The sequence below is a fragment of the Mytilus galloprovincialis genome, chromosome 13, assembly GCF_965363235.1.
Source record: "Mytilus galloprovincialis chromosome 13, xbMytGall1.hap1.1, whole genome shotgun sequence".
NCBI classification, from domain to species: Eukaryota; Metazoa; Mollusca; class Bivalvia; order Mytilida; family Mytilidae; genus Mytilus; species Mytilus galloprovincialis.
The window spans coordinates 38,053,034-38,078,756 of record NC_134850.1 but is presented as its reverse complement, the minus strand read 5'-3'; the positions used below and the strand labels follow the sequence as shown (position 1 = coordinate 38,078,756).

At 31.3% G+C, this 25,723-nt stretch overlaps 1 protein-coding gene across 1 annotated transcript in view; it reads right to left on the bottom strand.

Moving 5' to 3' along the window:
• Positions 1–5,855: 5,855 nt before the first annotated feature.
• LOC143057491 (uncharacterized) overlaps positions 5,856–25,723 on the bottom strand; it is a 61,938-nt gene continuing 42,070 nt past the window's right edge. The window contains exons 24-38 of the mRNA XM_076230799.1: positions 24,381–24,562; positions 22,749–22,889; positions 21,753–21,921; positions 20,769–20,910; positions 20,100–20,221; positions 18,823–18,962; positions 17,801–17,948; positions 12,986–13,189; positions 12,447–12,653; positions 11,303–12,061; positions 10,790–11,002; positions 9,325–9,420; positions 8,358–8,689; positions 7,295–7,502; positions 5,856–6,625 (exon numbers count right to left, since the gene is read on the bottom strand). Of these exons, the coding sequence (XP_076086914.1) occupies positions 6,342–6,625; positions 7,295–7,502; positions 8,358–8,689; positions 9,325–9,420; positions 10,790–11,002; positions 11,303–12,061; positions 12,447–12,653; positions 12,986–13,189; positions 17,801–17,948; positions 18,823–18,962; positions 20,100–20,221; positions 20,769–20,910; positions 21,753–21,921; positions 22,749–22,889; positions 24,381–24,562 (3,347 nt within the window). The 3' untranslated portion in view covers positions 5,856–6,341. The remainder of the gene's footprint in view (positions 6,626–7,294; positions 7,503–8,357; positions 8,690–9,324; positions 9,421–10,789; positions 11,003–11,302; positions 12,062–12,446; positions 12,654–12,985; positions 13,190–17,800; positions 17,949–18,822; positions 18,963–20,099; positions 20,222–20,768; positions 20,911–21,752; positions 21,922–22,748; positions 22,890–24,380; positions 24,563–25,723) is intronic.

The window sequence follows — 25,723 nt, the reverse complement described above, 5'->3', positions numbered from 1 at the left end:
CGTTGCGTCGTTTGTTTTCTCTTATTTTAGAGTGTAAATTGACATTGCGATAAGACGTGTCACGGTACTTGTCTATCCCAAATTCATGTATTTGGTTTTGATGTTATATTTGTTATTCTCGATGGATTTTGTCTGATGCTTGGTCCGTTTCTGTGTGTGTTACATTGTAGTGTTGTGTCGGTGTTCTCTTATATTTATGCGTTTCCCTCAGTTTTAGTTTGTTTCCCCGATTTTGTTTTTTGTCCATGGATTTATGAGTTTGAACAGCGGTATACTACTGTTGCCTTTATTTCTGGCCTTTTAACACAATTATTTTCACCTTTGCTACAATGCATTTTTTTTTTATAAAAGTCAAATAAAATTAGAAATTTGCACCGCTTCAAGCATGAAATAAATGAAACTGCTTATAGACCATTATTATTCTAATAAAATATGCTTCTAGGAAAATCCATCAGTGCTTTTCCTTTTGAGAGCCCTATTAACATGCCATTGGTAGGATTTGAATCTCGTATAAATGACTACACGGAACTGAGAAAAAATCTTAAAGGTTTCAACAGACGAAGAAATTCATTAAACACATTTAAACCTAACAAGTTGTTATCGTTGGCTATTGTTCTTGTAGGATCAATGGAATTAGTTTCTTAATGCTAACAGTATTGAAGACTGGCTTTCTCATTTTGATAGATCACAAGTCTAAATTGTACACACGTTAAGATAGTCGGTAAGATAAATTCGTTACATAGTGTGCTAGTGACGTAATGTCATTAATATATTAAGTTGGCATGTAAAAAGGGTCTACATTCTTAGAAGTCAAGGCTATGGTAAATGTTAGGACTAGAGTTCTGGTCTAAAGGTTTCAAAAATTTCTTAACCCCTGTATATACATGTAAATATGCTCTACTTCCTATAATTGTGATTTAATGTTTATCCATATTTGTTTGTTTGTTTGTGTCTATTTTTTCTATGTTTGACCGTCTGCATAAAATATAAATCTTAATAAATATACTTGTACAGGTTTTTATCTTAATTTTTGGTTATTATTTAATTATTTTCCATGAATGGAAGCACTGTCTAGCGTAGTCAGCATGAATTTCCTTGCTTCCAAACCTGTAGATTCTGCACAACTTAAGGTTCACATATGCAAAGTGCGTTTGAACTTTCAAAATAGTTTTAATGATTGATTGTTGTTTGCGTAATGTTCCATGCCAAATAGTTTGTAGTTTTAAGGCTCTTGACTTAAACTGCAGTATGAATAGTTCTAATGCGCTCTTTCATCTTTTTAGCACAGAAATATATAATACTTATGTCCACATTTTCATATGGTGTATTTTTGTAAATTTTTACACAAGGAATAAATATAGTAAGTTATCTCAGTGAATAAAAAGTTTAGATAAAATCCAAGCACTTTATATTTGGTTGCAATTTCGTAAATTGTGAGGAACTAAAATCTTTAACTGAAACTTGAAAATAAATCAATTTGGAATGACAAATATACCTACATACGAGGTTTCATTATCCTTGCAAAAAAATATGTTTTTCTAAATTGTTTATATTTGAACAAAATTAAAAAAAAAATTACCACAGTTTTGACATTGGGAAGTTATTTGGAATACATTTACCTTTAAATCAACTTTCATTCAAATCTTAACACAATCAGATTTTTCTCACAATTGTAATATTTAAACGAAAAGAAAATTTTATCTCGTACTTGACGCTGAATTAATTTTGAATAGCTATAGCATAGTAATATTTTTATCAAAGGTTTTTGAAGGGCCATATTAATCTTATTCACCATTTTTTGTAGATTACTTTACAAAATTATGTTTTTCTAAAAATTGTGATCTAAAAAGAAAGGAACATTTTTTTTACAATAATATTGTCAGCATTTCGCATTTCACATGTAAAGAAATTTCCTTTCAACAATATTATTACAGTGCATAAAATTAATTAATAATCACTTGCAGCAAGCTAGATTTATTGAACAACATAAAGGTGTTGATCGACATGAACTGATGGTCCTAAACATTTGTTAATTTTTACCAAAAGCTAAGTTTGAATGACCATTAATATTTTCACAACAATATTAATATTTTGCAGTTTTTGTCTCGCCTGCGACAAAAGTTCCAAAATGCATGACATAGCGATTACAATATAACGAAGGCGAAAGTAAACTATTTGCAAAAAGTCTAATATTTCAGAAGGTAAAAGAAATGGGTGCTTCATACTTTTTATGCAGAGACCTTATACTACTAATTGTCTGTCCGTCATATGTTCATTGTCCTTGCAAAAAAATCATTTTCATGGTTCCGGACTGCTTAAAAGAATGTATAGTTTTTGTCTTGCCTTTCAACGGAAATCGCAGCATACGAGACATAGGAATTACAATATGGTGACGGCGTAAACTACATGTATAGAGCTTTATATTTCAAAAAGTAAATATCCTGTATGTTGATGCCTTATGTTACATCTGCAATCTGTCTGTTGTCCTTGACCTTATTATTTATGGTTCAGCGACTGCTTAAAACAATGACTTTTTTTGTCAGGTGTGATACTCCCCTTCCAATAAGTAATATAATAACTATATTTGTAAAATGGGATCTTTGCAGGGTCTAAATTTCCGTCAGATATAAGCAGATTTTTTACTAATGCAGTATCTTAAATACTAAACGCAATAGTTTATATGGTGTGTGGAATGGTTGTTATGTGTACATGTCTGACTGGCAGATTTCATTTGACCTCGACGCCATTTTATGGTTTATCGATGTATTACTTCCGAACAGCGGTATACTACTGTTGCCTTTATTTATTCAGCCCATTTTTGCTTATTTAGCATTAACTATAACACATAGAACGGAACAGTGAACACTTTCTACAAATAACCCAACATGGCGGAAATGTCATCTGACTTCTTGTTGTTATTGTCCATCAATTAAAAGATCAACACTTACAACAGATTACAAATGACTGGTTTGCTAAAGGGGGATAAGAATGATAGACATTGATATGTTTATCAAATTCATACACATAAGTTGGATAATAAAATCATACGATAATAAAAATGATAATTTGAATAGAATGGGAAAAAAATTGATAGTTTTTAAAATAAATCTTAAAGGAATAAATGATATAGATACTATAAAAATACTAAAAAATACTATAAAAACGCTATTTCGCGTATCAAACATAAACTAAAAGAACTAGGCAAGGAATTTGTTTTTGTCCCAGCTGATAAAGCTGCTAACAATATCATTATTGTTTGACGTAAATTTTATACTGAGGTTCTGCTAAAGGAAATCACGAATTCGCCAATATTCCAACTGACTTCATGTTCAGAAAACGATATCTGTAACAAACACAAACTTTTAGCTACTTCCTTAAAAGCAAAACCAAATACAATGAAAGTCCCAACTATGTACTGGCTTCCGAAGCTACACAAAACAGCTTACAAATATTGATTTATTTCATCTTCAAGCCATTGTTCCACTACTTATTTGTCTATTTTACTTACTAGTACACTTGGTACAATAAAAAAACTGATAATAAATTGTTCAAATAAGGTCTTTTAAAAATAGTGGAATTAATTGCTTTTGGAGTGTCGAAAACTCGTTGGACGTTCTTGATAAATTGCATGCATATATTTGTGATTTTGAATCTGTTCAAAGTTTTGATTTTTCTACCCTATATACCACTTTGCCTCATATTCTTATTAAGAAAATATTCACATCCCTAATTAATTGGGCATTTAAAAAGTCGGAATGAGTTACAAATTATGACTAAAATTATAAAGCCCCTTCGAAACAACATTTGATACAAAAATTTAACAATAATTTTAGATATTTGGATGATATATTGGCTCTAAATAATGACGAAATTCAGTATGTATACTAAAGAAATTTATCCTGTTGAAAGTACTTTAAATAAAGCTAATACTAACAATGACCACTGCCCTTTCCTCGATCTTGATATCTATATCCTTAACGGGAAGCTTAATACAAAAATTTGTGATAAAAGAGATGATTGTTCATTTCCTATCGTTAATTGTTAATTTTTAGATGGTGACGTTCCCTTGTCACCATCTTATGGTGTTTATATATCTCAACTTGTACGATTCGCTCGTGTATGTAACAATGTATTAGATTTTATCAAGAGAAATCTATGTTTTACTGAAAAATTCTTTCACCAGGGTTTTCGAAATCACAAACTAGTCAAAACATTTACTAAATTTTGTCATCGGTATAAGGAAATAATTCGTAACATAACCTAACATGCAGACATCTTATACGTAGGTTTCAACTCCCTCAGGCAAAGTTGGCTTTAGATGAATTTGGCTATTTATTTTAGGTATTTTTAACATATAGCTCTTCAACGATTTTCGGTACTTATACATCTTCGGATTTCAAATGTTTGGCTTTGAGCGTTCCTGATGAAGGTAAATCCAGAAAAGCGCTTCGGACGCAATAAATTATTAAACGTGTTGTTTTCCATTTTTTTCAGGTATTTCACATCCAATCTTTTATGGTAATATTCTTTACAAAGCATACACATGTCAGTATTCATCTCAAAAGCTAACAAAACCTTTAAACAGACTTATTAAGAAGGGATATAGTTCAGGTCATTAAAGATTGCATATTTTGGCTTTAATATTGATTCACTTATAGGTTCTTCGCACCGGAATTAAACACATTTATTATAAAACCAGTTGTTGGCATGACACGGATTATGTTCTTGTCATATATCTAATGATGGTATAATACTAAACCTCTTAAAGGAGGGTCTGGAGCTGGCATGTCAGTAACTGCTAGTAATCTGTTGTCATGTATGGGAAGACATAATCTTTCAATCAGTTTAATTGAGGTCTGGAGCTGGCATGTCAGTAACTGCTAGTAGTCTGTTGACATTTACGTATTATTGTCATTTTGTTTATTTTCTTTTGTTTCATATTCTGACATCGGACTCGGACTTCTCTTAAACTGAGTGTAACTGTGCGCATTAGTGCGGTTTTTTTTCTACATTTGCAAGGTATAGGGGAGGGTTGAGATATCAAAAAATATGTTTAACCCCGCCGCAATTTTGCGCCTGTCTCAAGTCAGGAGCCTCTGGCCTTTGTTAGTCTTGTGTGATTTTTAATTTTAGTTTCTTGTGTATAATTCGGAGTTAAGTATGACCTCCATTATGACTGAACTAGTATACATACTTTTTTAGGGGCCAGCTGAAGGACGCCCTAGGGGCGGAAGTTTCTAGCTACATTGAAGACCCATTGGTGGCCTTCGGCTGTTGTCTGCTCTATGGTCGGGTTTTTGTTGCATTCATTGACACATTCCCCATTTATTTTCTCAATTTTATTCCAAAAGTTTACAAGAATGTATCCAGAATTTATTGAAACTCTGTTTAGTGTGTAAGGAAGAGCATCAACATACCTACAAGACGTTCTGCAAATAGGAAGACAGTTTATATGGGGAAATCACTTCATCAGTCTTTTCTTGGAACAATGGGTAAAAAGCAACTGTTTTTTTTTTTATTTTTATCTATCATATCATTGATGAAAGAGTTCAAATCGCAGAGAAATTTATTCTATATGAACAGAAAAACAAACAGGATTGGATTAGGCAAATATTTTGCATTAATAAAATCAATACCAAAACATTAGCTTACTACAATTAGTCAAGATAAATCAATTAGAACTAATTTTAATATTCGTAAAACTATGAATAGTATAAAAATTATATCTTGCTTAACAAAAAAATTGATTCTGAAACTAGTAAAAAAATATTTATAATATTAACAAACAAGCCAGATAAACCAATAGAAATGATAACTTTGGAAAAATTGTTTTCCAAAACAACATTTCAAAGAAAATTGTTTTTCCTTTATATTTAACTACCTACCTAAGAAAGTTTTAGTGGAAATTAATTCACTTCATTCTGCCATGCAATGACTTTCATTCGTTTGATTAGTTTGAGCTTTCGATTTTGCGATAAGGGACTTTACGAGTTGTGTCTTTTGTTTATATACTTTTTACTAGCAAAATAGAATACTGTCAAATAATAGATTTTCATTTTAGTATAAAAGAAGACTATGAACCTTTTTTGTATATCTTGCAGTTACAATACTGATTTATATCAACAATTCTAGACCTACTACATTGCTTGGGCTTCAGTAAAACATGTAATTGTACGATATTTACAGTATGTATTTTACTAAAAGTAAATAATAAAAATATTTGATCAAAATTTACAAACATAGCACAAAGTATACTGAGGGAGCATGTTTGCCGCAATCGGGCGTGTACACGATAATTGCAAAAATATGTCCACGCACTTCAGATAGTAAATGTCTCATGATTACACAGTCAAAGCAATAGTTTTTGTTGTATGTTTCCCATTTGGTCCAATAGCTGTAATTGTAATATAAATCGTCATCCCATTGTACAATTTAACCTGGAGTGGGACATGCATCACGAGAAATCCATTTGTCGTCTCCTGCCACTGTACAATATCTGCTCCATTTAAAGCTGTTCCTACAGACACTTCATAGTACAAAATAAATGCAGAGATGAAATACGTATCCCAGCTTATGGTTAAAGTTCTGTTCGTTTCATTTTCAGACATTGTGATGGACTTCGTTTCTAAATATAAATGATACATTAATTCTTCCTGTATTCATTGAATGCAATTGTATTATAAACAAAACATCTTGAAGTGAGCACACGAGGAAAACTAAATATTTGAAATTAAAAATAATGATTGCCTTTATTTATCATTTTTCACATCGTTGAAAAGAACTTGCGCTAACTCGTCTTGTTTAACTTAGAAATGTAATAAGTATCAATTTCAATGGATGTCTTGTATAAAAAAAAAAGTAATAACACCAAAAAGTGTGCTTACGTTACTTTTAAAATTCGTTTAATTTGTAAACATGTAAATCAATTCTTTCACGATACAAAGCTGATAATCAAATACACCAGACGGTCCATTCAATCCCAAGTTGAAGATCATCGAAAACCACGAAAATTGGAAGATAAAATTTCCTAACATTTTTATGCATTGTTACTCGGTTATCAAAAATACAGATACATGTATGTCATAAACGTATAAATATTTTTCAAAAGAAATCAGGCCGTTACTTTTTTCTTTTGAATTTTTGGTACATCTTTCTTATCTTGTTGAAGAATGTTGTACGGCGATCTATTGTTGTTTACATCCACTCCCTTTGCTTTCTGGTGTATAGTTGTTTCTTTGAAAGTCGTACCAAATGTGTGCCTATAAGCATTTACAGAATGAGGCGATTGACATACCTGATACTTTCGGAACTATAGTTGACACAGACATATTTGTTGATACAGGTTGACTGGATAGGAATGCATTATTTATTGCTGAAACTCTGACTTCAAAGTGTCCATCATGCAAGTCTAGACCAGTCATACTACAGTACATATCACCGTCATGATCGTAAAGGATTGTCTTTGATACAGACACCGTCTTGTTCTGGTTTTCGAAATCAACCTTGAATAAAACATGTACATGTATATTCTGAGATAATGTGAGGATATTAATTCTTTTTAAAATTTTCTTTTGTTAACAGTATGATCTTGAATTTATTATTGTTTTGTCTATAATTACATGGTTTGGCATGCCACAAAACCAGGTTCAACCCACCATTTTTGTTTATTGAAATGTCCTGTACCAAGTCAGGAAAATGGCCATTGTTATATTATAGTTCGTTTCTGTTTTTGTTACATCTTAATGTTGTGTTTCTGTTGTGTCGTAGTTTCTCTTATATTTGATGTGTTTCCCTCAGTTTTAGTTTGTAACCCGGATTTGTTTTTTTTCTCAATTGATTTATGAATTTCGAACAGCGGTATACTACTGTTGCCTTTATTTATCAGAACATCACGATGTTTGTGGAAAAAAAAAACGCTTTGGAAAACGAATGAACATTGTTCATAAATCCAGTAACAATAAAAAATAAAATGACAATATATAAGAAAGGTGCACAATTTTTTCGTTGAAATCAAGACAATGGTTTACGATGAGTTTCAGACGAAAGACTCCTCTTGTGGGTACGGAAACGTGTAGTGTATCAAAAAAACACTCAAATTAAAAGATAAGAGAGTTGTTTCAAATGGTAAAATGTGAAAATAAAATCATGTATACAAGCCTGTAATTAAAAGGAATGTACCATACATTTTTTTTACAAACGTTCATCAGGTGTACACGGAACATAATGGAAAACAAACCAAATACATGAAATGATAGGTAGTATCAGAAACAAATGGAACTGTATTTCTTGATATCTTGGCCGACAGGAAAATTATTTCTTTAGATGAGATTTTCAAATAGAAGAAAGTATTCACTTACATGGAATGAATCTAAGCCTGATTTATCTTCAAAACCCATCCACTTCAGTCGCACAATAGAAGTATTTCCATGGAAGTTTTGTTTACTACTGTATTCCGTAATTGGTTGGTCCAGAATTTGAACTTGAGCGCTCTGTATAGAAGGAGGACTGTCTGATATTGTTACTCCGTCGGATGATTTCTTGGTGTGCAAGCCTGCCTTATTATGACACCTTAATGTCACATACACTTTCCTCGATGCCAATAAACTATGGTCAAATACTTTAGATACAGATGAAAGTTCTGTCGATATTCGGACAAACGCCTGGATCTCATTACCAAATTCACTAAAACCTACGAATAAATGTAATAATATCAGCAAAGATCTGAAATCTTCAACCTCAAAGTGGAAACTATAAACTCATCACTGACGAAGAAGTTAATATCAGTCTTTATGCTTATTTAAATATTTTAATCTGTATATGCAAAACGGAAAGCAAACATCTCTCACATTAACACTACTGAAATCCTGGACTTCATATATATTAATTCTCTGCTTTATGCCAGTACAATAATAAGGATAAGCAGGTAGGAAAAGCAGACATAGTCACAAGCTAACTGTATTTCATATTGGCAGGTATAGAAATGCTACGTCTAACCTATGGATGCATTGTTATCATTGTATCATAATTGTCAGGCTACCTTAAAGATCTTTAACGGCTTGGACAAAATTCAATTATTAAAAATATATTCTCTTAAAAAAAATACATGTTAGTGAACATTTGACGAAGAATATATGTATCTGATTCAAAGTAAAATCCCACAATGCTCATCCCTGTTGCTGTTGATGTTAATTGGAAGAGTTTACGCCAATACTTAGAAAACGGTGAGAAAACGTTAGAATCAAACAGATATTGAGTGTTTCAGAATGATTTTTTGGAATACATGTATGTCATTTTTTTGTGTCTTTTTACAGCAGTTTGTCTTACCAACAGCCCATTCACAATGCGATAATCCAGACTCTAAATCTTCTACCTTCCAGTTAGCAATGATTTCATCCGTGGTTTGACTGTCTATATCATATCCTGTATGAAAAGACAATAATAAGAATATTGGGGCCCTTTATAGCTTGTTGTTCGGTGTGAGCCAAGGCTCCGTGTTGAAGGCAGTACATTGACCTATAATGGTTTACTTTTATAAGTTGCTATTTAGATGGAGAGTTGTCTCATTTGCACGCACACCACATCTTCCTATATCTATATATATAGAATCTTCAATTGACAATGCAGTTTTGAAAACCCTCTAAATGTATCACTTGAGAAAAGTATACGTATACCTAGCACATAATTATATCAGTAGTGTATATCTTGTTTATAGATACTATTGAAATAACTCGAACTACTCATTTTACACACGTAACTGCGATTATACAACCACCCGTGGTTTTAGATTGATAAATTCATTGCATTCATACATTTTCTGTTAGATATAAGACATGTCTAAGCGATTAAGGTATACAGTATATTTTATTTACAACTGTAAATAGGAGTATTTTAAAAACTTTCATGTGCAATGTATACCTTATAAGGTCACCTCTTCAATATAGAACAATTGTAATGCGGGTTTGTTTCTGACTGATCAATCCATCACTAAAACTATTAACCTCATGTGTACGACGCTTTAAAGTTATTCAACAAATGTCACGAGATTACTATATCTTAATCAGATTTGAAAGGAAAATGTATTCAACAACTTCTTTTTATTAACAGTCCACTATTCATTTCAAGTTTAAATTAAATTTTTCGTTGAAGATTGAAGAAAAATCTAAAAATATCAACGATTGAAGATCTTTCTTTCATTCTTGACTAGATATCACAAAGAGTAATTGATAACATTCAAAAATTAAAATCCATAAGAATAAATGAAAGTCAGAATTACTAAAATATTCAGTAAAAAGAAACGTTTCTTGGCGTGAAAATAGCGATATGTCGTTGTTATAAGCACGATTTATTCAATTAATCATATGAAAACTAGCAACATAATTGCGTTTGCTTTCACATTAGGTCTAGACAGATATAAGTATTAATATCGATAGTCATGATTTCTAAAGAGTGTCTAAATTAAAAAAAACATCAAAATTATAATATTCGATCTTCCATTAGATTTACAATGTGTCCTTGTCCTTACCCAGAAGGTTTTGGCCCATTATTGCCTAAATTTTTGACCCAACTGTAGTATATTTTCTTCAAACTGATCAACTGGTACAACAGTTAAGCTCATTGCGTTCAAAAAAAGATTGTTAGTTGTGTAGTGAAATAAAAATAGAGCTAACCATCCAAATTGGTATAGTAAAAGACCAAAGCCTTCAGATTAATGACTGTAGGGTCTCTAAGAATTTAAATGTTACTGTTATTATGTTTTGTAACTGATCGAATTGCTTTCTTAGGTACTAACCAATTCCATCATAAATAAATTCTATATCAGGAGCTGTAAGATCAATAAAAAGGGCTTCTGCGGTTGCTACTGAAGACAACCCAGCACCATTGATGGCAATAACGGTTATGTGGACTTGAGATGTATGTGTTAATGTAATATTATAATTGTAGGCGAAGGTGTTCAGCCCAACACTTGTATATCTCTGTATTTCTGTGCTTCCTTCTTTGTAACCTATGAAATAATGAAATTAATATTAATTATGCATAAAAACGGATAGCATGCGTCACAATGATACAACTCAGCACATGAGTATTAAATTTAAATATTTCAGCATTAAAACACTATTAATAAGAACTAATATCTAATCATCTAATTAAGATACATTTACATGTCGAGCTGGTATTGTCTTCAAAGCTATTTCTGATTTTACCCTTTTATATGCTAGTAGCTATCCAATTTCTCATTAAAAAATGTGGATTTTTTTCTGCTTCAAAAGATGAAAACAAACATAAAACCAACAAATAAACTTACCAATCGCCCAGAGATATTCAACAATAGGACTTTCTTCATCAACAAAATGCCATGATGCGTGTATTGATGACCATCCATGAAGCCACACTGCGTGAGATAAAATGGGATAAGGATGTGTCCTAACATCAACAATTTCAACCTTAGAAAATTGAATTTTATCAATTAAAATGCCTGTTGTATCGTCCATGCTTCCATATGTTATATTTACGTCTTTATTCCTTGCGGTAAAGTAAAAGGTATGAGAATGCCAGGATACATCAATTTCAGAACCATGTTTGTCTTGTTTTTGGTACACAAGAAACACGTGTCTTTCATTTCCAAATTCAATATAACCTTCTTTTGTAGAAAGTACTGAATCTTCAAAGGGGACATGAGCAGTAAAAAAAATGACACTATAAAAGTTGTCTTTTTCTAAGTTATATAATGTCTGCAAAACACTTCCTCTGAGAAAAAGAAACGATCGACCATCCATAGCAATAGATTTGGAAGAGCCCACTACACAAATACAATCGTTATCAGAAGAATTCCAGTGATCTGGTTTTGAATATCCACAAATATTAGTAGTAGACATATTTAAAATGTCTACAAAATTATTATCACTGTCTTCAAATGATGGGTTCTTTATCATATTGTTTTCGGTAAACATTAACTGTACTGGTGTTGGTGGGGTTTCATCAATGGTAAAACCGTTCGATGTTGCAGTATCTGACACGTGACCCACAAAATCAACAGCATATACTTTACTGAAAATCTTGGCCCCTAAAAATAAAAAGGTATTCTATTTTAACCAATCATTTATACATATCATCTTCTCAAGCTATTAACTAGTATTGCACTTAAATGTGTATCATTATATTGAACTATGTTTTGATAAGATGAAAACATTAGTCAACCAAAAAATATGATCAATTATTTCATAAAGTTAAAGAATGTTACATAAATTTTCATTTAAAGGGCTCTATCTGAAATTGCTCAATTTATTTTGCCAGTATTGGTGTTATCTTTTGTGCTAATTTTCTTTTAATAACTTAAGGCAGACATTCTCCTTGTGAATCAATTTCTCGTGAAAGAGAGTTTAACTGCTTTCTAGATCGGCACGGAATACTAACACAACTAAATCATGGTTATATCTTGTAAATTTTACCTGAGTGTACTATAGAAGAGTTGATGGATTTTGATATTGATCTTTGAATACCAACATTTAGATAAGGCAGCACATCACAATCCGTTTCGGAGAATTCGGATTGCACACACCAGTAATACTTCCTTATTCCGGAATCGTGGTCTCCAAAACCATTCCAGGAAGCACTAACAAAGTGTGAAGTGTTTTGAAAATCTATTTCTATGTGTCCTAAGTAAATATATTATCAATAAATTTGATACATTGACAAACATTATATTTCTCATTGTACCAAAAAATAGTAAATATCTCCAAAAAGTGAAAAATTGAAAAATATTTTCTTTTTTAATAAAGAAAATAAATATTTAAGAAGTTAACTTGAGAACATAAAGATAAAAGAACTTATATTTTTATCGTTTCATTTTTATCATTTACTAAATGTTGTAATTGGACATGTGACCAATAAAAAAAGTCCTCTTTATGAAAACTGAAATTTCTTAAAATATAAAATAATTGTTGTTTACAAAATGCATTATCAATTTAACACGCAACGGTAAACAAACCTATGCCGTCATTTACAACTCCGACTGAAGGTTTATCAACATCTACAGTGAACCCATCCGATGACAATGTCAAGTGCTGTCCAGAATAACTATAACCAACCACATTAGAATAATACTTAACACCAGGTAACAGAGAGACTCGACTTATATTAACCGCTGAAACTGATCCTGGAATATCTATTTCAACTTTGTGTACGTCATGACCTAAAAGGAATGTGCATATTGGATAACATAGCATTTATCAATTACTATGAAAAAAGATGGTTGAGTTTTGAGAAAAATGTCTAGTTGAATGTTATCCATATGAACTTTTTCAAAAATTCAATGTTTTCCTAAATTAAAGAAATGTTATACATGAAAGCAGTCAGTTACAAAAACTACTGTTAGATAATTTCAGTAAAGAAAGAGATGTAGCAAAAATTACAAAAAGGCAGATTTTCCTGGATTATGAACCTATTCAAAGATCCTTCACCTATTGTCAAACATTTACTAATGCTATGGTACAAATCAGGAAGGGCATGCACTTGCATATGAATCCTTTAATGTAAAAACTGAATTTTTAATTTCTGAAGATAAAAACATCAGCCCATCCCAAAATTAAGCAATAAGACAAACCGTAATTAGCTTGTAACGAATTATAAAATAACAATTTACTAGTAAGTATAGAACATTATTCAAATATGTGAGTAAGTTAAGGAGATATATGTTTGTAAGACCCAACACAAATCAAACAAATGTGTTCATGCCTTCTTCAATAAAACATAAGTTTTTGTTTACCATTTTTAAAGTTTTTAATCTCCCTGAGTATAGAAAATATAGGGAAAAAATGTCGAAGGTAGAGGGTTTTTTCCAGGTACTACTTCTTCCTCCAGCAATAAATTGTAACAATGCTATGATATTACCAACGATGTGAAATGTGGCGTATACCACCAATAAACTAACTTCGGACATGAACAATTGTATGGTGCTGTTAAACTGGTTCTTAACTCTGTGTTTCATTGTGTCCTCTTCCTGATTATGCAATTTTTAACACCGATTAAGGGGGTACAGAACACCTAAGAAAAGATAACTCTTACTCATGGTCTGATTCTTTGCTGCGTTTTAAAATCATGTGCAATATGCAAGCTTTTAAAAGATCATGATCAGAATGTTTACATTATTGCTGCTGTACACCTATTGTTATTCATTTAATCTTTTAATCCATTTAAAGTTACTTATTTTCCATGAATGAATCTTTAAAGAGACATAATAGGGAGATTTCAGAGTGAAATAAATTGACCAACAGAAAACCAGGATGTTAGAAAAGGAGGGAAACAGAAAGGTCAAAGGACCATGATAACTATTTTCTTTTTTTACTTGCCAATGCCTAGGTCTTACATAAAATGAAATAAAGTACAAAAAGTCAAAACTATAAGGACGCTACCATTTGATTTTATGGGGGAGGGGAGGGCTAGAATTAAAAATGTTGTCCTGCATTTTTCTAGTTGTAATCATTGGGGAGGGAGGATTGGACCGGGATATTTTTTTAAGCTCAGGATTTCAGGATCCGGGAATTGTTTTTTTCGAATTTCGGGAGGTCAGGATTTAAATTTATTTTAACTCGGGATTTCGTGTTTTTAAGCCCTGGATTTCGGGATCAGGACCCCTCCTACCCTCCCTTATCTGACATCATTTTCCTGCATTTTTATTCTTCATTTTTTAGGGACCTTTATTTTCATTATTCAGTTTATCCTGATATTGTTTACATAATTGTAATCTGCTTGTTATGCCAAATTACTGTTCCTGCCTTTGTTTGCTCAAAAGCCTGTCTTGCCTTTTCTCAAATTTTATCCAAGCCCCCCTCCTCAAATGGTAGTTCCCTCTGACAATACAATTTTAATTTAATTTAACAAAATAAATAAATAAACCATAAAACAATTATACAATGCTTCTGTTCGTAGATCTCCGTACCAAATTGATTAAAATCAAAACTGAATTGACTCCACAATACTTATTTTTTAAAAACCATACCTGTAGTTTTTAATGAAATACACTATGCTTTTATGAGCTTAGTAATACACGTAGTAATGTTAAATACGTTATGAATAATTTTTAATTTTAAAATTTCTGGCATATTTTTAAAAAGTGCAATTGAATATTTTATTATATGATTTATATAAGTGTAAAAAGTTAGAAGATACCGAGGGGGATAATCAACCACCAGTACATTAATTACATGTCACAGAACAACGACAAAAAGAAGAGAAACAAACCTCCGATTCAGTCCACAAAACACTACACATTTTTATGCACTCTCACTTTCATCTGAATAAAAAAATACTTTCTAGTATCTTTTTTCAACAATTATCCTGACAGATGTAGAAAATAAACGGGTGTCTTCTATTCCGTCCGCAATTTTAGGGAAAGTAAAGTCTATATTTAGAATCATGGTTAAAACTGAAACTACACATGTATGGTATAAATAGAACATGTTATTTTTACTTTATCAAATTTAAATTTCGAGGGGATAGCAAAATTTGTTATTTTTCTTTTGTTGTGCTTTTGTCATGTTTGTGTATCTTTCCGAATTTTTAAATCAAATGCAATTTTGAAATAAATATAAAAAAGAAAGTGTGGTGTTTTTGCAAGTGACAAGTGAAAATGTTTCTTCTCAAGTTTCAATTCAAGATTATTACTGAATATAGTAATCATTCTCTATAATAATAAGGGGCCCAAAAAATAATGTGAAACTTGTTACTGCCATGCTTTTTTTTTTTACTAAAAACAGTTGTATTTAATTTTCATAACCTCTGCAGAAATACTAAAAAAGTTCTACGTTTAACGAACTAGATTTCACAGTATAAGGATTTTGCACAGTCAGCTCTATTTCATCTCTCATGAACCGTGGTTCTTTGCACGAATAGTTTTGTTCTTAAATTTTAAATTGTATATTTTTGAATCTGTGACCCAATAAAGTGAAAATCTTGATCATGTAAAGCAAGTGCCAACTTTAAAGCTTCTCCCTATGTATCATATATGTATTTTTGGCGTGTCATACTTTTAATTTCAACAGCTCGTATTTCAAATCAAATATCAGTTACATCCTTCTTTTTTTTTGGGGGGGGGGTATTGTTTTACCCCTGTCCGTCTGTCCTTCCGTCCATCCCATTATTGGTATATAGTTAATCGGCATAACTCCTCCTTCTGTTTGATTCCTAGGAAGTTTTCACTTTGCTGTCTGTTGAGTTGTGTAGTTAAGTATGTACATTGCGCTTCAATATAGAAACTATTCCTTTTTCAATCAATTTTATGTGACTACATGTCCATTATGTAATCCCTGTGCATGGAATGGGTTGACATGTCATAAAATGTGTCTATATTGTTGTATGGTCGATTGCAGCTTGTGTAATATGATTTTTTAAAATAAACATAAATTCATAACTACATAAAAGTCATCGCCCGTACAAGTGTTTCTTACCAAAAACACAATTATCATCCTCAAGGTCAAAGTTCAAGGTCACATGAAGGTCAAAATTTTAAGGAGTCTTACCACCTCATGATGATACATCCACATGCCAAAGATGTAAGGCCTAGGTCAAAAGGCGAAGAAGTTATGGCCTACAAGGTTGTGTTTTCCACGAAAAAAAAAGAACATAAAGTTGAACTTGAGGTCACATTTGAAACAAAAAGGTCATCATGATGCAAGACACTCAACCCAGTGATGATACATCCACATGCAAAATATATATAAGGCCTAGTTCAAAAGATTAAAAAAAAATATGGACATTATGCACTTTTTAAATAGATTTTGCTCTTATTTAATGAATCAATTTATCAACTTAAATACCAAAAAGTCTAACGGTTAAATTTTAAAAAGATTTTGCAAGAACAACCGAGTAGTATAGCAATCCAAATGCTTAGTTTTTTGAAAAAATTAAACGACACATTTTTTTTCAAAATTTTTTTTTTTTCTTCAAATACTAGAAGCACAGCATCCACTTTTCGGGGTGGATTCTGATACACCCTTTTAAAATTCGGGCAAAATTTTAAATCCGGAATAAAAAACTTACAAGAAAAGGGTATAAATGACCTAATATTCACCTCAGCTATGATTATTAGCTATGCTATTGTCTATTTAGGATTTCATTTTAAAATTTTTTAAATATTTAACCCTATAACCATATTTCAGAAACTTCCAATTTTGGCCGATACTAGTATGTAAAAGATGCCATGTTTGAGTTGCCAAATCTTTTAAACCTATGGTTCAAATCTTTTAAAATTTTTACAAGATGTTAAGGTTGGCCTAGTTTATCAATGAAAAAAAATTAAGAAAAATTAAACGACACGATTTTTTTGGGGTATAGTGTTGGGTACCCCCTTAAGTGATAATGCCTAAATTTTATCGATCAGTGGGTGGTAAACAAAGAATTTTTAACAGAACGCATTTACTAATCATTTAAGACTATCGAACTTCAGTGACGACTTAAAACAATTCATTATTTTCTAGACAATGAAAACCATGTATCATTTTATATTCATATCAGCTGTTATATTTTCCAAAAAGTGGTACACACGATTTTGAAAATAAAGATAATTTTTAACTTAGTTGTGCTGTTCAATGAAAACGGGAACTGTTTTTAACACGTCAAATGACGAATTCCGTAATTGTATAGATAATCGGTTTTCAGCAAAACGAACTTTTTAATTGAAACTTTAAAAAAGGAGAGTCTAAGTTTATGTATTTCTCTTGAATCTGTAGATCTGTTAAGTATAACAAAACAAAAACTAGTACATTTTCATTTTGTATTGTCACTCATAATAATGTTCAATACATACCTCCAGGATAGGTACTCAAATAAACATGGAATTTCTCTATAACAGTGCTGGCCTTCACAAATGCTTCATGCCATGAAATTGTAAATAGCCCGCCTCGTAGTATATAATCAATATCCTTCTTCCAGTGACCTGGTAAATGTTCCTTAACCTAAATGTAATACTAACTTATTTAAAATTATATCTAAATATTAACCATTTTCAAAGTATATTTGTCTTCAAAACCTAAATAATTGAATTAGTTAGTATGATATTTAGTTCAACTGTACATTTATAATAGAAAAAAAGAACAGCGTTCTAATGTACCCAGATATTGCATTTATTGTCTTCGTTCATGGTCAATGACTAAAAATGTTTCTGATTCTTTTAATTTCTTAATGTTGTACTGGATAAAAAGGAACGAGATCGCTAACTATGTTATTTCCATATACTTTCTAATTTAAAGAGCATAACTCCCGTGAGATAGTTAATAAGCGTTGTTTATCGAATTCTTCCAACGACTCTGCTGGTATAAAACTTCAAATTTGTATAACCATCATTAAAGAATGTTGGCTTGAGAGAGTTTACAACGCAAATTTCATATAACTCATATGTTCTTTAAAAAAATAAATGGTTATCACTGACTTTCCAACTCGTCTGAAACATTCTGATGCAAAACTTGAAATAATCTTGCAAGAACTGTACACACGAGAGTGTTTTATATTAAAACACAATACCCTATAGACAAGCAAATGGACCAGCTGTATTTTTATTTCCACTGCACTGCCTTTCAGGACGGAAAACTTTACAGCAAATTCAAAACGACGTGGGTGAAAGCATCTATAGGTTACATATATTAAAGTATCTCTTTATTCTTAGATTTATATGGTTAAGAACTTCGTGTATTGTATGTGTACTACTTTAACAATGTGTTCAGTCAGACATACGATTGAAGTGTTTGTTTCTAGTGCAGTTTCGTAGACTCTTTCGTGACAGAGAAATCAACATTTGTATGTCTTAATTTAAACAGTTGTTGAATTCCTTACCCCTACGCCAAATACGTTCGTTTTCGTTAGTGGTTTTGACATTACTGTTACACCGTCAGATTTGAAATCCGCAAAAGTGTTGCTATCATACCATGTTCTAACAAAAAATGAGTACATCTGGAAATCATTCAGAACTTTTCCTGCAAAATTGCAACCACATATAATTTATATTTTACAATCTACACGACTTTCTTACTGTGTGTTCGTCATACATATGCATAGTACCCTTGTCACCGAATGTTAGTTAGACAATAACTATTCAAACATTTCCAGATTGCATTTTCGGTACCTTAGTGGGACATGAGGAAAATTCAAAACGGAAATTCCCTAATCAAATGGCAAAATTAAACGATCAAACACATCAAATGAATGGATACCAACTGTTTTATTCCTGACATGGTACAGGCATTTTCTTATGTAGAAAATGGTGGATTAAACCTGAATTGTAAAGCTAGTTAAACCTCACACTTTTATGACAGTCGCATCAAAATTCCTTATTTCCATATGAGCGGGACATTTGGCTAGCAATAAATACAGGTTTAACCCACCTTTGTTTCTTAAAGTGTCCTTTACCTGGGCAAGAATATGGCAGTTGTTATAAAAAAATCTCTTCTATGTATTTTGGCGTTTGTTATTGTTGTATTTCAGTGGTCCTGTTGTTCCTTTTTTTTTTTCTTATAGTTGATGAGTTTCCCTCGGTTATAGTTTGTAACCCATATTTATTATCTCTAAATCGATGTATGACGTTTGAAACTGGTATACTGCTATTGCCTTTATTTACCACATTTTTAAAGATGTAAATGATAGAATGAAAGGCAGTGTCAACAACAACCTTGAAATGATTTTACAATTATAACTTGCTATAAAATTATATTACTGAACAAAAATTATTTGTTCATGCATATTTGACAGCTAACAATTCCAAAAGAATCTCTATTCATTAAATAACAAATTATTTTTGTAGACAAACGTTATATGGTTGCTGCTTGTCATTTTTAATTTCGTTCATTGTTTTGTCACAAATCATGCACTAGTCCTAGAAGGTGTAATTGCAATGCTCCATATTTGTATTTGTTTTAACCAATATCTTAATGTATATGCTTGTTTTAAGGAAACCAATGTAGACACTGCATGCAATAATCCTCAATCCTCAATATATCAAGCACCGAATTGTCAAATATTAGAGTATAAGATGAAAGGCTGTGAATTCTATATAAAATTGCCATATGTTTTGCATTGAATCAACACAAGGGTACAAAATCCTAATTTAAATTTACCTCGAGGCAAAGTGTAGATTGCATTATCTATCTGACCACAAGGATGCCAAACATTTTCCACAGAGCTGTCAATAATTCCTTCCGGTTCAATTGACTCTGTTATTCCTACACTCCATTCATACCTGGTCAGCATACAATTTATAGTAAATATATTTCAATTTTAAAAATGATACAAAGGTACTAATAAGCCATATTAACTAGTACATATAGTAAATGTGTGGGTGCATCAGTGATTTATATATGAAAAAAGAAGCATGCAAATACCAAAGTGTGCAACGAAAAACATAAAAGCAAAAAAAAAGATAAACCTGTAATAACAAGGAGCCGTGCGTGTTATATTTAAGCGAGATAATCATTAGTCATTCAATGACTTTTAAAATCATTCAAGGGATTACAATTTAAAAATGCATGTACAAGCAATTAAATTTATGGCATATTTTCACTTTTAAATATACTATAAATCTTTTAGCTTGTATGTTTTGTATTAGGTTTTTCGACCGCGATGAACATAAATAAATACTTTTAAAAGACCAATAAGTATACTGTATTTGATGCAATATAAATTTATATGCATATTTCAGAATCAAACAGACTATCTTACGTCATCTATTCACATGAGTCAATCAAATGGCTATTGAAACTTGATCTTTAAAAAATGTTTGTACCTACCACTGTGGCAATAAACCCTGAATCTGAACAATTCTCCATCTTGCTGCTAGTATGTCATGTGATGGGGTAAAACTAATATCTTCTGCTTCTAATTCTCGTATATCAGTCACATCATATATAGCAATTAAAGTGTTGGTATTATCTGAAAATTTCTATAATGACTAATTCACTTTACATTTTCTATTTACATATGACTTAAAATTAATATGAGGATTGATTCTTGTACAAAGTCAGGGATATGACAGTTGCTGTCCATTCGTTTGATGCCATTTAAATAGGGACTTTCCGCTTTGAATTTTCCTCGGAGTTCAGTATTTTTGTGATTTTACTTTTCTCTCAATACATCCAGATGAATAAAACAAATTTAAAAGAACTTTTTTTAGTTGCAAATTTTTGCACACAATTAAATTTTAAATAGACCATGTAGTGGAGGTACATGTAATCATTAGTTGTTAGTTTTACGGAGGATTTTCAGGAAAACATTGCACTGATAACCATGAAACGTATGAAAAAACTGTTCTTTGGTACAAAACAAAATTACTACAGCAGAAGCAGTTTATTAGATAACGTTTACTTTATATAAGGTGATTTTTCAAATGTGACTTTCATTAAATAAAGATAACAGCGGTGGTTAAATTGAATGACTTGTGTTGGTTTTTTTTGTGTGTCACAGCGCAAACAAAAAAGACCTTTAGTTGAAAATGCTCTCGTAACGATGTATGTTAGTAACACTGTATAGCTCCAGCAACGCATCATTATGTTTGTTTTTCTGTACTCTCTGAACTCTTTCGTCAGACTTTATGAAACTGTCATGATCATGTATTTCAGTGGTTGTCTTTGGTTCATGTTTACGTGAATTGAATTTTATTCATGAGTTATGCCGTTGGTTTTCTCTTTTTTGTATTTTTTTGAAATGTTTTAGAAGTACCTATACTATAGATACAAAAAAAACTTTTGATTCAACATTCTAAAATGCTTTCTTACTATTTGTATTGTCTACACATGGCGTGCCTTTAATTGGACATCTTTGATCTTTTGGTGCACATACACAGTGTCCTCGACATGTGTTAGAAGTGCATCGTCTAATCAACTCAAGTGGACCACCAGGAATCAAACGAAATTGACTGTGAATCATGTCACTTTGAAGTCCAACCTAAATGAAATAAATAACCAAGAACCAAGATGAGTACATTTTTTGTAGAAGATTGTTTATCATTACCAATTTATTTATCTCTACAGTAATAAATTGTAATTCACCGAAATTGCACGGGATATATTTTGAGTTAACACAGGAAGTCTTATATAAGAGCATGATACGAACATTAATAAACCATTGTACCATTGTCGTTATTCAAGTTCAGACTTAAGTTATCATCCCACAAACACATAAAAATATCGTAAAGACCATTTAAACCAAGTTTGACACATGTAGAATCGTCGAATTTGCCACAAATTTTTTGAGAAAACACATTTAAAAACCAAGTTTTAAAAACTTGTAATGTAATGCAAAATTAATGCAAGATTAAGGTAATCATATCAATGTACTGAAATAATGTTAGAACCATCTAAGTTATTGGGTTAGGTCTATTGATTGTAAACTTGAGTACCATTAGCTTATCTGGTTGGTTGTTATGCGTAGAAAAGTAATTTCATATTGAGAAGAATAGTGGCATCAAATAATAATAAAAGTTCTTTTCAGTCAACATCCTCCGTGATCAGATTATTTGAAACAGAAAATTCAGAGCCTGTTAGAATTTAAAAAAAACATTTCGATTAAATTGAAAGTTTTCCCTAATTCATTCATTCATTCATTCATGCATGTACACGAATAGGCAGCATACGCCTACCAAGTCGATACCTCTAATCTCGTTTCGTATGAATATCATCCGATTTTTACAGTTCATTTTTTATCGTATTGTTTGAATTCAAAATAGATTTGAACAACGATAAGCATTTGTTGGCAATTATTGAATGTCTTACATTATTGAATGCCCAAATACTGATGAACACATAGTTGTAGTCAGTTAATTTTGTCGTATCTACTTCAAAAGTCTGCACTTTACCCTCGTCTCCCTTGTCTACACCAGAACCATTGTGGTGAAATTTCTCTGGCTTATTTTCCTACAAAAACACAAATTATTTAAGGTAGATTCATGGTATCCGCCATCTTGAATTGCACAATCGCAGTACAAAATAGGTCTAATTCGTTGCTCACATCTGCAAATTTGGAGACAGATTTGCAATCTATTGGTTAGACTGTTTATTTATATAAAAAAAACTTAGTGATTGATTGCATTTTTCAAAATGTTTAAATACATTCCAAACATTTGTGTTTTCAGAATCAACTTTTCCATTTAGTCATTAAAGGGGAGTTAACCCTTTTTGTAAAAAAATATACTGGACTGAGAGGGATATTTCGAATTATTTACTTGTATCAAGATAAGAAGTTCGGAGACACTATTTTTTCTTTTTATATTCTTAAAACATATGATATAACCTATCTTCTCATATTTTATTTCAAAATTCTATCTCATAGATTTCTTTTTACGATCAAAAATGTGTTTTTTCATGAACAATCTATACAAATTTGGGCAATGTTGAACGACTCATAGCTTCAAAAATAGCACAGTGACCAATACTTATTATTAAATTTTCGAAAAAAGCATAGTAAAATCTTCATTTTGGCAAAATACAAGAAAAATTCAATCTGAGGACATATATATCGATAAATCTACCTTAAATTAATCGGAAATAAATAAATGCATGTTTTCCTTTTGTTTTCGGTTTCATGAAATCCCGATAAAGGTACAAATATAAAATAATAGTATGCATGTTTTAATGCTTGTACTCAGATGATTAAATATTTGATCTTATAAAGTAGAGGTCAACAATGTCAGTTGTATGAAATAAAACGAATATAACATTACGTGAATAAATGTTTATCTAAAAATCTATTTTGTATTTTAAACAAGATTCAACAAGTTCACTTGCTAAGAATGTATAAGATTTTTAAGATTAATTGAATGATTGTTTGGTTTTAACGCCATTTTCAACACTATTGTGATATTTCATTGCGGTCAGGGTTTGTTTTTTTTTTTGGTTGAGGCGGCCAGAGTGGCCGCAGAGAACCACCGACATTCGGTTGGAAAAAAATAGATTTAAGATGCATTCCAGATATAACTTGTTAAATATTACATACTGTGTAGCCTTTGAAATTGTAGGAAGTAATTTTACAAGTAAAACCTAAAATGAGAAGCCTGTAAGCGCACTGTCAAAATATACTCTCAAATCTTGAAATTAAATTTAATCCATCAACTGCTTTACAAAAAAACAGATGTAGGATGCCAAAATACCCTACATAATATATGCATAAACATGTTATGATTCCTTACTTTGTTTTAATAAATAAATCAATAGTATTATCGTTAACAATTTTTCAGCAACATATGCACATTAAAATCTTTTCAGGCAGTGAATGTAAAATGTATATAATAATTGAAAAGGGATGTCAAGGTTTATTTAAAATTCATAAAACAATTTTCTGTACTCTAATTAGAATTATATTAGCAGGAATATTAAAGGCATACTCTATGAAATTTATACTAAACGTACACTATTGAGATCGTCAAGCATATATCTACTACCAACTGATACCATATAGTAATCTATACCAGAATGAAGATCAGAGAAACCTATCCATGCCAGCCATAATTTAAATGTTGACCACTTCATCCACCAACCATCTACATGGCGATGAAGGCTAGCAGCGTGTTCCGTTTCAATAGCAAATGTTCCTTTAAAAAGTATTGTTTGTGCAATTAAAGACTATAAGTTTCATAACGAGTGGGACAAGGATATCGCTTGATATGACCTCGATTTGTTTAATTATAATATAAATATAAATTAACAGGTGACGTGGTTGGTATTTCATTAATTAATTAAATATAGATTGTGAGTTGGTATGAAGCGATATCCTATTCTCACGAGTCATTCATCCTATTTTTCTAATGGTAAATATTTCTCTTCGTTTTAAATAGAAAGTCTGTAACTCGCTGATCTGTTGCACATACCATTACAAATTGTCCTGTTTCGACGTCAAACTTATTTATCATACATTTTAAAACTTTAAATTCGCTTCAGAATGTAAAACAAATTGACAAATATATTTTGTAGGTGCAAAGTTGAAGAATCATGAATATAATTTAAGAAATCGCATAATTCCGTTGGCATGATTTTAACCAATTTTTAAAAAACTGAGATAAAAAACGCGTGTTCATTATGAAAAAAATCAATCGACCGAGAATTAGAGCATGTGCTAACTAGATTATGTCAAAATGCTGATACGTTATAACTAATCCATTAATTGTTTATTTATTACTATTTACACCACTGCGGGTGGACGTTTCGTTCCCGATAGTATCACCAGCCCTGTAGTCAGCACTTCGGTGTTGACATGAATATCAATTATATGGTCATTTTTATAAATTTCCTGTTACAAAAACTTTGAATTTACGAAAAACTAAGGATTTTTTATCCCAGTAATATATTACCTTAGCCGTATTTGGCACATTTTTTTGGAATTTGGGGTTCTCAATGCTCTTCAACTTTGTACTTGTTTGGTTTTATAACTATTTTAAATGAGCGTCACTGCTGAGTCTTATGTAGACGAAACGCGCGTCTGGCGTATTAAATTATAATCCTGGTACCTTTTATTACTATTTACACCACTGGGTCGATGCCACTGACGGTGAACGTTTCATCCCCGAGGATATCACCAGCCTAGTAGTCAGCACTTCGGTATTGACATGCATGTCAATTGTATGGTTGTTTTTATGAATTTCCTGTTACAAAACTTTGAATTTTCGAAAAACTAAGGATTTTCGTATCCCAGTAACAGATTACCTTAGTCGTATTTGGCGCAAATTTTTGGAATTTTGGGTCCTCAATGCTCATCA